The sequence below is a fragment of the Epargyreus clarus genome, unplaced genomic scaffold, assembly GCF_041222505.1.
Source record: "Epargyreus clarus isolate Ecla_fem2 unplaced genomic scaffold, WU_Ecla_fem_2.2 ptg000025l, whole genome shotgun sequence".
Taxonomy (NCBI): domain Eukaryota; kingdom Metazoa; phylum Arthropoda; class Insecta; order Lepidoptera; family Hesperiidae; genus Epargyreus; species Epargyreus clarus.
In genome coordinates this window covers 881403-892563 of record NW_027332232.1, presented here as the reverse complement: position 1 = coordinate 892563, position 11161 = coordinate 881403, and the positions used below count along the sequence as shown (strand labels likewise).

At 38.2% G+C, this 11161-nt stretch overlaps 1 protein-coding gene across 1 annotated transcript; it reads left to right on the top strand.

Moving 5' to 3' along the window:
• Positions 1-1756: 1756 nt before the first annotated feature.
• On the top strand, positions 1757-7690 carry LOC140752759 (mast cell protease 1A-like). Its single transcript, XM_073087104.1, has 9 exons — positions 1757-1915; positions 2036-2081; positions 2635-2762; positions 4071-4231; positions 4682-4791; positions 5193-5345; positions 6370-6490; positions 6872-7003; positions 7494-7690. The coding sequence occupies exons 1-9, from the start codon at positions 1849-1851 to the stop codon at positions 7659-7661; spliced, it is 1086 nt and encodes a 361-aa protein (XP_072943205.1). The 5' UTR covers positions 1757-1848; the 3' UTR covers positions 7662-7690.
• Positions 7691-11161: the final 3471 nt, after the last annotated feature.

Genomic DNA, 11161 nt, shown 5'->3' with positions numbered 1-11161 from the left:
CCCTCCATACCATCCCCGGGCCACTGAAGACTTTAGTCCGCCACTGGGGGTTAGTGTAAAGCTAAATCCTAATTAGTGGGGTCGCAGCCCTCATCCCTCAGCTGCCATTTTGAAAAAGGGTCGCAAATCGTTTTAACGCTCTATCAGGAAAACTATTCATCGCACAGAAATTTTGTTAAAACAATTATGGTCCTAAATTGAATTATCTACAACTTTGTTTCTGTAACTTTTTGTCATAAAACCAACAAGAAGAAAGTTAACACCGATAATAGATAAAAATTATAAAACTTCTTTTATAATCTTTTCAAAGTCATTTTACAGAAAAAAGATATTTTGTTTTTTTTGCAGATTTGAGCAATTTCAAAAACCCTTTTTTTAAATTATTCCTTGAAAATAACAAAAAAATCTTTTTCTTTTAATTTATAGGCACAATTATTCCTTGAAAAGTTCTCTATCAAAATACTGTAATGTAAATTTTCCGATTAATTATTAGATATTAATTAAAATTAATTGTATTTTACTGTTATTGATATAAATAGGCCTTTTAATTAGTAAATAATTATATTTCAATTAATTTAACATTTAAAACAAGATGATTATTAGATTAGAAGCAATCATTTAATAATTATATCTATTAAATATTGAGGTTACAAACAGTTATTAGTATTATTCCCTAGTAGTGTCCACGGCTTCGTCCGCGTTTTAAAAAAAAACATGACATACATAACTGAAAATTTGAACCTTCATTGGAATGAAAGTGGCGCTATCTGTCGAAAATTGATCGTACCAACTCAGAAACCTTCGTGGGCTCATGCACAACAATTTTGCTAAAGATCATCACATGATCAAATGCATATTTCACGACTCTATAAAGGACATTCACACAAACATTGATTATTATACTCATATTGTATAACCATCAGTCTCATTTAAAATAGTCGAGTTATATATGAATTAGTGATGTACTTACCTACTATTATCATTGTTTCTGATCGATTTTTAAATACCTGCAATTAATAATACCGGTTTGACACGCAAACTAGTCCTGATAGACTAGTGGTTGAAACTTGATCGAGAGGTCCAAAGTTCGAATCTCAGGCACAAACCTCTAATTTTACAAAGTTATATTTCATTCATTCATTATCAACCCATTACTGTCCCACTGCTGGGCACGGGTCTCCTCTCAGAATGAGAAGGATTAGGCTATAGTCCACCGCGCTGGACAAGTGCGTGTTGGTAGACTTCACAATCTTCACATACCTACGAGATTTCTTTTTTTTTATAAATCTCTCAGCTATGCAGGTTAAATTAATAATGAAGATGAAGAAACCCTGCATACCTGAGAAATCTTCATAAAGAAAAAAAGTCCTCAAAGGTATGCGAAATCTACCGCAGTCCAGCCTCCAGAGCCAAATAAAAAATAATCGGTAATTTGTCAATAGAGTTATCTGTACAATAAACTGTGTGTTTTCCATAAAAGGGCTTCGATACCAACCACCAGACCTGTATAAATATAGACCTGTATAAAGATAACATTGTTCTAATCCAATCATCAAGAAATAAAATCGGTTCACATCACATCACTAGTTCATTCAGTAGTCAGTAGTGCTTGACGAAACAAGCTACTCTGCTGTATACACAATTAAATAAAAATTTTAATCGTTACTTAAATAAATTAAAAAAAACATTAATATTTTAAAACAATATGTGACCATTATAAAACAAATTACAATTTTAAATTCCATTTGGATTTACTTTTACTGTTTTTGTTTTTAAAAACAATTTGTTGCACATTTTTACGACATTTTAAAAGGATTTTATGTTTTTTTGGAGTGTAGGTACTTCAAAATGTTTCGATTTTCTTTGTATTTTATTGTTTTAGTCTGTGCTCTGGGCTGCCAAGGACAGTTGGAAGGTGAGTTGAAGAATTAATTAAGTGGGCCTGGACTCGCTGACGAAAGTCTCGTGGCAGTCCACCAGTCGGTTTGCAAGGAAGGTCTAGCAAGCAAGATATGGAATTAACTTCTTTTTTCAGTTTTCAGTGCCACCCAACTACCAGTAGCTACCATGGCACCACCGACGTAAGTCTCTTTTTTATGATATTGGAGTAGCAGACGAGCATGCAGTCCACCTGATGATAAGTGCTGCCGATCGACATCTATAATCAACCCAGATAGGATTAGATATTCCTACCTGAGGTCGGCCACAGATGCGCCGCTACCCCTGAGGACTAAGCTGGAACGCCTCGGAAAAGTATCTCTCCCTTACCTACTTGGTTCTACTACCTTAAACATTTTTTTATTTATGCCTCATAACAGCAGTGATAAGCGCTGCTGTGTTCTGGTTTGAAGTGTGGTACGGGAGACATACTTTTGAGAAGCGTTCCAGCTTAGTCCTTAGTGTAGCGGCGCATCTGTAGCCGACCACAGGTAGGAAAATCTAATCCTATTTGTGGCTGATAACAGCTGCCCATCCGGCAGTAGCTTACCATCAGGTGGAGCATGCTCGTCTCCTACTCCTATATTTAAACTGTTGCATTTACTTACATATTTTTGCTCAGACATAACACTAAAGTTGTCAAAACCCTGTGTCCATAAGTAGAACGGTAAGTTGACGATGCTCTTTATATTTCAGAGGGGGCGCCACCACAGAAAATACCGACGTATTGTATTATGATTATAGTGAAGATATCGAATGGTCTAAATGCAAGCCTTTACCACCCAACATGACCGCATCCAAAACTGGACAAAAAGCGTGGGACAGTGCGTATATATATTATGTTTTACCCGATTGTAGATGGTTAAAATATATTATAGACAAGTTTTTGCCAGCGGCTTCGACCGCGTTTAAAAGAAAATAATATGACATACTAACATACATAAAACTGAAAATTCGTACCTTCATTGGAATGACAGTGGCGCCATCTGGCGAAAATTGGTCGTACCAACTCTGAAACCTTCGTGGGCTCATGGACAACAACTTTGCTAAAGATCATCACTTGATCAAATGTATAGTTTACGATTCAATCCTTACTGATATCGATTAAAATATCGAAATATCGATTTTTTGGTCCAAAAGATCTATTCTCCGATTAATCGATCTTAGATCGCCATCCCTAGTTCGCGTGGGATTTCCAGGATAAAAACTATCCTACGTCCTTTCGCGGGTCTCAGACTATCTTTGTACAAAATATCATTAAAATCAGTTCAGTGGTTTAGGTGTGGATAAGAGACAACCAGACAGACAGACAGACAGAAAGACAGAGTTACTTTCGGATTTATAATATTAGTAAGGATTGTAGATGGTTATAATAATATTATATACAATACAATACAATATTCGAAACAATAAAACTAAATACTAATTAAACTAAAAAAAATCAATTATTCACTAACAAAAATCTATGTACAAAATTTACATAAATACAAAAAAGAAATACAAAAATATTTAAACATAAAAACTACCATAATATAGATTTATTGTAGATGGTAAGGTTTTTTCACCACTTTACCTGACTGCGGAGAGTAATGTTTTCGAGCGTATATCTCGTTCTATGTCACGTATTTTATTGTGGGAGTAACAGTGGGAGGGATAGACTTTTTTATAATATAGGAGTAGCAGACGAATTGTAATTGGCTACTGCCGCCCATGGACACCTGTTATCAACCCCAGATAGGATTAGATATTCCTATCTGAGCTCGGCCACAGCACCGCTACCCTTGAGGACTAAGTTGGAACGCCTCGGAAAAGCATGTCTCCCTAACCACACTTCAAACCAGAACACAGCAGCGCTTAACACTACACTACGCAGAAACAGATGTGGCGGTGCCGCCGGAGTGGAACCACAAGGGGTACTACCACCTTCACCTCCATGTATTTGTGGCGACTTCCAGCTACTCGTCAAGAAATGCCGCCACGAGTATTCTGAATCACGCTATCGAAGTTTTCTAAACATCTTCTACATATACAAGTTCCGAACTGAGACTGTCGGAGCACGGCCGCTCCCCGGGCATGATCACCTAGCCGGCGGAAGATCTCCCCAAAATATTAAATACCATACGAATTTCCAGAATGCATAGAGTACCAAGAGCAATACGTGTATCCATGTGAGAGGAGTTTGGGTTTGACTTTTACGAGTAGCTACATACGTCATAGCCACTGTACCCAAAACACAAACGTGTTCAGCCTTGGCCACGTTGCTGCTGATGGAAAAAGAGAATTTCCACATATGGTGAGACAAACCGTTTTATTATTAGGAGTAGTAATAGCATGCAGTCCATTTAATGGTAAAAGCCTACTGCCAGCCGTTGACCATTCGACATGTGTAATCAACCTCATTTTAAATATAACATTTTAGATTCCTACCTGAAGTCGGTCACAGATGCTCCCTTACCCCTGAGGACTAAGCTGGAACACCTCGGCAAAGTGGTGGTGGAGTAATAGCTTTTGAAGGTAGTACTCGTCACACCGTCTGGTGCGTACGACGGTATGGGACCATACATACGTCCTTCCTTCCCGGTGCTACTGGCTGGGCGGTTCGAGCTTCCACTTTTGCTACCCGCGACCCCAGAAGTCCCATTTTAGTCGCCTCTTACGACAGGCAAGGGATACCGTAGCCCTATTCTGATCCCGAAACTACAGGGACGTTTTGTATCTCCCTAATAAGAAATTTGTTTTACAGGCACTACTGGGTTTTGGCGACGAATCCCATGTCTCTTTCATGTGCGGTGGTTCTATTGTGAGCGAGAATTATATTTTAACAGCTGCACATTGCACTTCCTCTAGAGATTTGTAAGTATTTTTATTACAAACCTTTATTTGCCATATATGCCTCCGCCAAGTCGAGCCATAGGTTCTTTACAGAACTTTTAAATTTGTAAATACATCTACCGCCACTTCACAGGGTGTTTCATTATGAAGAAGAAGCGGCTAAAAAAATCCATAACACACATTTAAAAAAAATTACAATGATAAACTTAACCTAATGGTACATATGGAGCTGGAGCTACTTCAGACCTCACCGTTTTATCAGTGAAATAATCACTTAGTTTATAGTACGCTTTTTTACATAGCGTTTCTTTAACGACACGCTAATACATATAATTCGATGTCGTTAATATCAATGTGGTTAATTTTGTTACCTTTAATGTTGTTGATAAAAATATTGATAATAATGTATTAATTATTTTCAGAGGCCCCGTTGCTTATGCGTTGGTTGGAATTATAGAGATATCTGAAAACTATGACAAGGAAAAATTGTATAAAATCAAAAAGATCATAAATCACCCAGAATACATACCGCCGCATAAATACAACGATATTGCTTTGTTAGAGACAAACAAACGGTAAGGTGTTACATTAAAGACCAACCTTGTTTTTGTTCTCGAGGGGGGAAACCTTCAAAAGGCATCTGACGCCTTTGAAGGGATGCCACCCACCCGGTGGTCGTCCTCAGCGCTTAGTGGAGAATTGCCGGATATCCAACGGAACACAATCAGAGTCCTCCACACGCGATATCGGGCTCTGTCCTGAGTCCTGTGATCTGGTGTTTAAAATGGTATGCGACCGCACATACTGCCGTCCTTCCCGAGGTCGCTGGCTAGACGGTTCGTGCTCCCACTCTTGCCGCCCACAACTCTGGATGCTCCTTTTAGTCGCCTCTAACAACTGGCAGATGATACCGTACCCCTATTTTAGCCCCGGGCTACGGGGACAATTGAGGCCCACCAAGGTTTTCCATTTCAATTTCGACGAAGTCTCCAAATGAGCACGCAGTTCATCTGATTGTAAGTTGCACTGCCGCCTATGAACATCTGTAATCAACCCCAGCTTAGATTAGAGTCCTAGGTGAGGTCCGCAAGATGCATTCCTACCCGTGAGGACTAAGGTGGTAGAACCTTTTGTGGTTCGACTCCAGCGGCACCACCGTCACACCTATTTCTACCTAATAACAGCAGTGTTAGGCGCTGCTGTGTTCCGATTTGAAGGGTGGGGTAAGGGAGACAGACTTTTTCGAGCCGTTCCAGCTTAGTCCTCAGGGGTAGCGGCGCATCTGTGGCCGACCTCAGGTGGGAATATCTAATCCTATCTGGGGTTAATAACACATGTCCATGGGTGGCAGTAGCCACTTACCATTAGGTGGACTGCGTGCTCGTCTGCTACTCCTATCTTATAAAAAAAAAAGTTATAACGCTTCGGATAAGTACAATGCGCTACCACACCTGTCAAACCGGAACACAACAGCGCTGTTAGCTGGTAGATATCAGGCAGAAATAGGTGTGACGAGGTCTCCGGAGTCCCTCATGACAACATCCTTCAAACCAGAACACAGTACTTCACACTGCTGTAATACGCTATTTTTATTTCCAGGATAAAAATGAACCCATTAGTGGTCCCAGCGTGTTTGGACACTGGCAACCAGGAGGTGGAGGAGGCCCTGACCTTAAGTTGGGGAGCCAACGGAAGGGCTAACGCTGACGATTTTCAAAAGGTTTATATTTTATAATAGGTATAGGAGTAGCAGACGAGCATTCCACCTAATGGTAAGTGGGCACTGCCGTATGGACATCTGTAATCAACCCCAGATAGGATTAGATATTCCTACCTGAGGTCCGCCATAGATGCGCCGCTACCTCTAAAGACTAAACTGGAAATAGGAATGATTATCACTTGCTTAAACGAGGAAAACATCGACAGGAAACGCCTGAGACCTTTCAAAAAAATTCTCAAAGGTTAGACCACCAATTTGCACTGCACTGTGGTGTCCAGCCTAAACCCCCACTTTAAGAGGAGACCTGAGCCCAAATTGTAATAGATTGACGACAAATAGGTCTTTAAATTTGAAATTAAACAAGTAATTTATAAATTTCAGTTGAAATTATCTAAGTTTTCCCAAGAAGAATGCGCTGGGTTCTTCCCTTCGCGTCGCTTAATGAGGCGAGGTGTCGACCCTAAAACACAGGTCTGCTACGGGAACAAACTTCAGTCTAACAAGACGTGTCAGGTATGATTTTTTTTATAATATAGGAGTAGCAGACGAGCACGTAATCCCAGGTAGATAGATAGTTTAGATTCCTACTTGAAGTCGGCCACAGATGCGCCGCTACCCCTGAGGACTAAGCTGGAACGCCTCCAAAAAGTATGCCTCTTACCACACCCAAACCAGATAGCAGCGCTTAACACTGCTGTTATGAGGCAGAAGACGGTGGCAGTGCCAGAGTCGAACCACAATGGGTTCTACCACCTTTGAAATATTTTTATAATCATCATCAACATTATTATTACTCGTATCATTATTTTTAGAATCGCACTTCGCCAGCGTGGTACAGTATGGCCTAAATCCCTCTCATTCTGTGAGAACTGTGCCCAGCAGGCTTAATGGGTTGAAGACAGACATAACTAAGAAATAAAATATCCAAATTTACTTTTCATTTACTAGCCAACTTTATGGTGTCGATGTTGTTATAATTCATTCTTATATTTTTTATTTATAGGGCGAAAGTGGTAATCCCCTTCATATAAGGAGTGACCGTATAAAATGTATGCACGTCGTCGTGGGAGTGACGTCATTCGGTCGTGCCTGTGGGTCCATCGGGCCGCCGGGGATCTACACGCGGGTTGCGGAATACCTGCCCTGGATAGAGAGCATCGTATGGCCTTGACTACAATAAATATGAAGTATTTTTTTTAATTGTTTTATTTTTAGGGTACGAACCCTAATACTAAAACCGCACTGTCCACCTGTCACAGGACCCTATCTCCTGAATCGTAATAGAAAGATATTTGAATTTTTACAGAGTATGTATAAGGGTGGCCGCTTACCAGAAATAAATATAAAAAATTTAAAATAAATGGGTGCCACCATACAAGAAACTGTTATTTTTCGACGTTTTTCGCTTTATCCATTGTACCGTATGTAGACAGTTCTAATTTTCACAATGTATTTATTTCAATGGCTGTTATAATAACAAATATTTCTGCCTAATAACAGTAGTTAACACTACTAACGGCGCTGCTGTGTTCCGGTTTGAAGGGTGTGGTAAGGGAGACATACTTTTTCGAGCCGTTCCAGCTTAGTCCTCAGGGGTAGCGGCGCATCTGTGGCCGACCTCAGATAGGAATATCTAATCCTATCTGGGGTTGATCACAGATGTCCATGGGCTACCGGCTAACGGCTACTGCCCCGTTTACCATCAGGTGGACTGCACTGCTGCTACTCCCATATTATAAAAAAAAAAAACAAAAGGAAAGTGCGTGTGCGACTTGCACTTGGCCAATTATTTTATTATTAATGATAAACGTAAGCCAATCTTATATAAAGATTGGTTACGGATGTCTTGTGTTCTCTTCTAAATCTACTTAATAAATTAAAACTTGTCTTAGTCATCTCAAGGTATTATGCACAATAGTTTATATATATCAAGTTTTACAACTGAATACAAATTAGCCTTTTTTGGTAATAATAACATTTTCCGTGTCAAACAGAGATAAACGCTAACTAATTTTACCGATGACTTATTTTTTACGTTTCGTGTAGACATTTATAATGGTCTCACTACGTAATTTAGTAAACAGATTTAATTTTACCGATGACTTATTTTTTATGTTTCGTGTAGACAGATTTATAATGGTCTCACTACTTAATTTAGTAAACAGATTTAATTTTACCGATGACTTATTTTTTATGTTTCGTGTAGACAGATTTATAATGGTCTCACTACGTAATTTAGTAAACAGATTTATTTTTACCGATGACTTATTTTTGATTGTTTCTTTCATTTTTTCTCTTTTTTTGAGTTCCTTATTTATGTGAAAAAAATAATTGCACTCGTGGCTTTTTATTTCAAATAATCGGTATTTTTGTTTTATTATTACAACACCGAGCAAAGCTCGGTCATCCAGTTACTTATGATCAGGGCCGGATTTAAGGGAGGGCAACCGGGGCGGCAGTCCCGGGGCCTCCACGAAAGAACCCACGAAGGGCCCTCACAATAGAGACGTCGGATTTTTTTTAATTCCGCTTAGTAAACACTAGTAAAAATATATATTTTTTCCTTTGATATTCTTTTTAGCTGTTTTACCTTTATCTACAGTACTTTGTACAAACATGAATACTAGAAGAATCTACCTGCGTTTCACAATAAAATATTTATTGAAAAACACAACTGAAAAAATTGTTCATTTTATTCGGAAAATAATTTGGGGCCAGGGGCACTCCTTTGTTGCCCCAAGGCCTCTGGACCTCTAAATCCGGCCCTGCTTATGATAAAATATGTACTAAATTTATGGTAAGAATCTAAATATTTTTTTTATTATGAAGTAAATGTTTTAATTTATGTGTACAACATAATGTAATGTAATTGGAAGGTGGTAGAACTTTGTAGTTCGACTCCGGCGGCACCACCGTCAAACCTATTTCTGTTATAACAGCAGTGTTAAACGCTGCTGTGTTATGGTTTAAAGTGTGGTAAGAGACACACGTTTCCGAGGCGTTTCAGCTTAGTCTTCAGGGGTAGTGGCGTATCTGTGGCCGACCTTAGGTTAGAATATCTAATCCTATCTGGGGTTGATTACAGTTGTCCATGGGCGGCAGTAGCTTACCATCAGGTGGACTGCATGCTCGTCAGCTACTTCTATATTATAAAAAAATATGCTATGGTTAGTAATATAATGATAACGTAATTTTAAAATTTGATATGCTTCCCTGAAGTGAAGGAGGAATATGATAAATATTCTTACCAGATTGTGCTACATTTAAAAGCAAATAAATTAATATGAATATAAGATAAGTCAGGTTAAATGTCACATTCGCAATAAAATATAACAAAATAAGTAGGTACCATCTAATAATTCGACGCAAATAATCTTATTATCCAATGATATTTAAAACTGTAGATATGTTACCTGCCCACTAAACAACACAAAAGATGAGCGAACTGCGGACGCATTGACACACATGCAAATTTTTCATTTTACTTACATATTGTAATATGCGAAAACTTTTAAATGGTGTAGTATGTTTAATTATATTGTAAGTTAAATAAAATGAAATGAAATGAGATGAGATGAGGTGAGGTGAGGTGAGGTGAGGTGAGGTGAGGTGAGGTGAGGTGAGGTGAGGTGAGGTGAGGTGAGGTGAGGTGAGGTGAGGTGAGGTGAGGTGAGGTGAGGTGAGGTGAGGTGAGGTGAGATGAAAAGAAAAGAAAAGAAATGAAATGAAATGAAATGAAATGAAATGAAATGAAATGAAATGAAATGAAATGAAATGAAATGAAATGAAATGAAATGAAATGAAATAAAAATATATTAGTAGATACATAGAAAAATATTTTATAAGGGACAAGGCTTTTGGAACAATATAATAAAAAAGACAACTACTGGTTGACATTGCGTTTCAAGTTTCATTAATAGGTAAATATTAACGTTAATTTTGCGGCTCTATCACTTTACTTGTCGAAGGAATACGTTGTCTCTTTCTTGCCAGTTACGTAATCATGGCGGGCCAAACACGAAAAATTTAGAAAGTATAATAATTTCTCCTCACTTGTGATATCCGTTTCCATGAAGCTTGTTAAGTTTTTTTGCATAATTTGTACATTTACGCGCACAATAAGGCATTTTGAGGCTTAGAAAACTAAAATAATGACGTTGAACGTGTACAGTGACATACGTGTCAATTACTACGCCGCGCGATAGCGACTGGAGTCGACGTACACCAATTGGTGTATTTTGTATGTTTCAAGTTTTGCCCGCTTATAACACACCTTTATTTTATATCAATGTTATTAACTTTTATCTTTATGGGGAAAAAGAAAACAATTTAATAACTTTGTAATTTGAATAATAATCTGTGTTTTTATTACTTTTGTTTTGCTGATCAAAATCTGTTTTAGTTAATAATGATTTTTTGGGTTTTTTCCTTAAAATCAATAATGATTGGTTGAAAATCGATTACCAAGCGAAACTCGTTAGATATAAATAACTGCCATCTAAGAAATGACATCACGTCACTAAAAGATAAAATAATTAAGTTTTATTACAAAAAATGCAAGTTGAATAAGTTATTCGCTTTTTATACATACTTTTCTCAGGTATTACAGTTTAGTCCTCAGCAGCAGCAGCGCTGTCCCTGTAGTTCCGGGACTAGAATAGGGCTACGGTA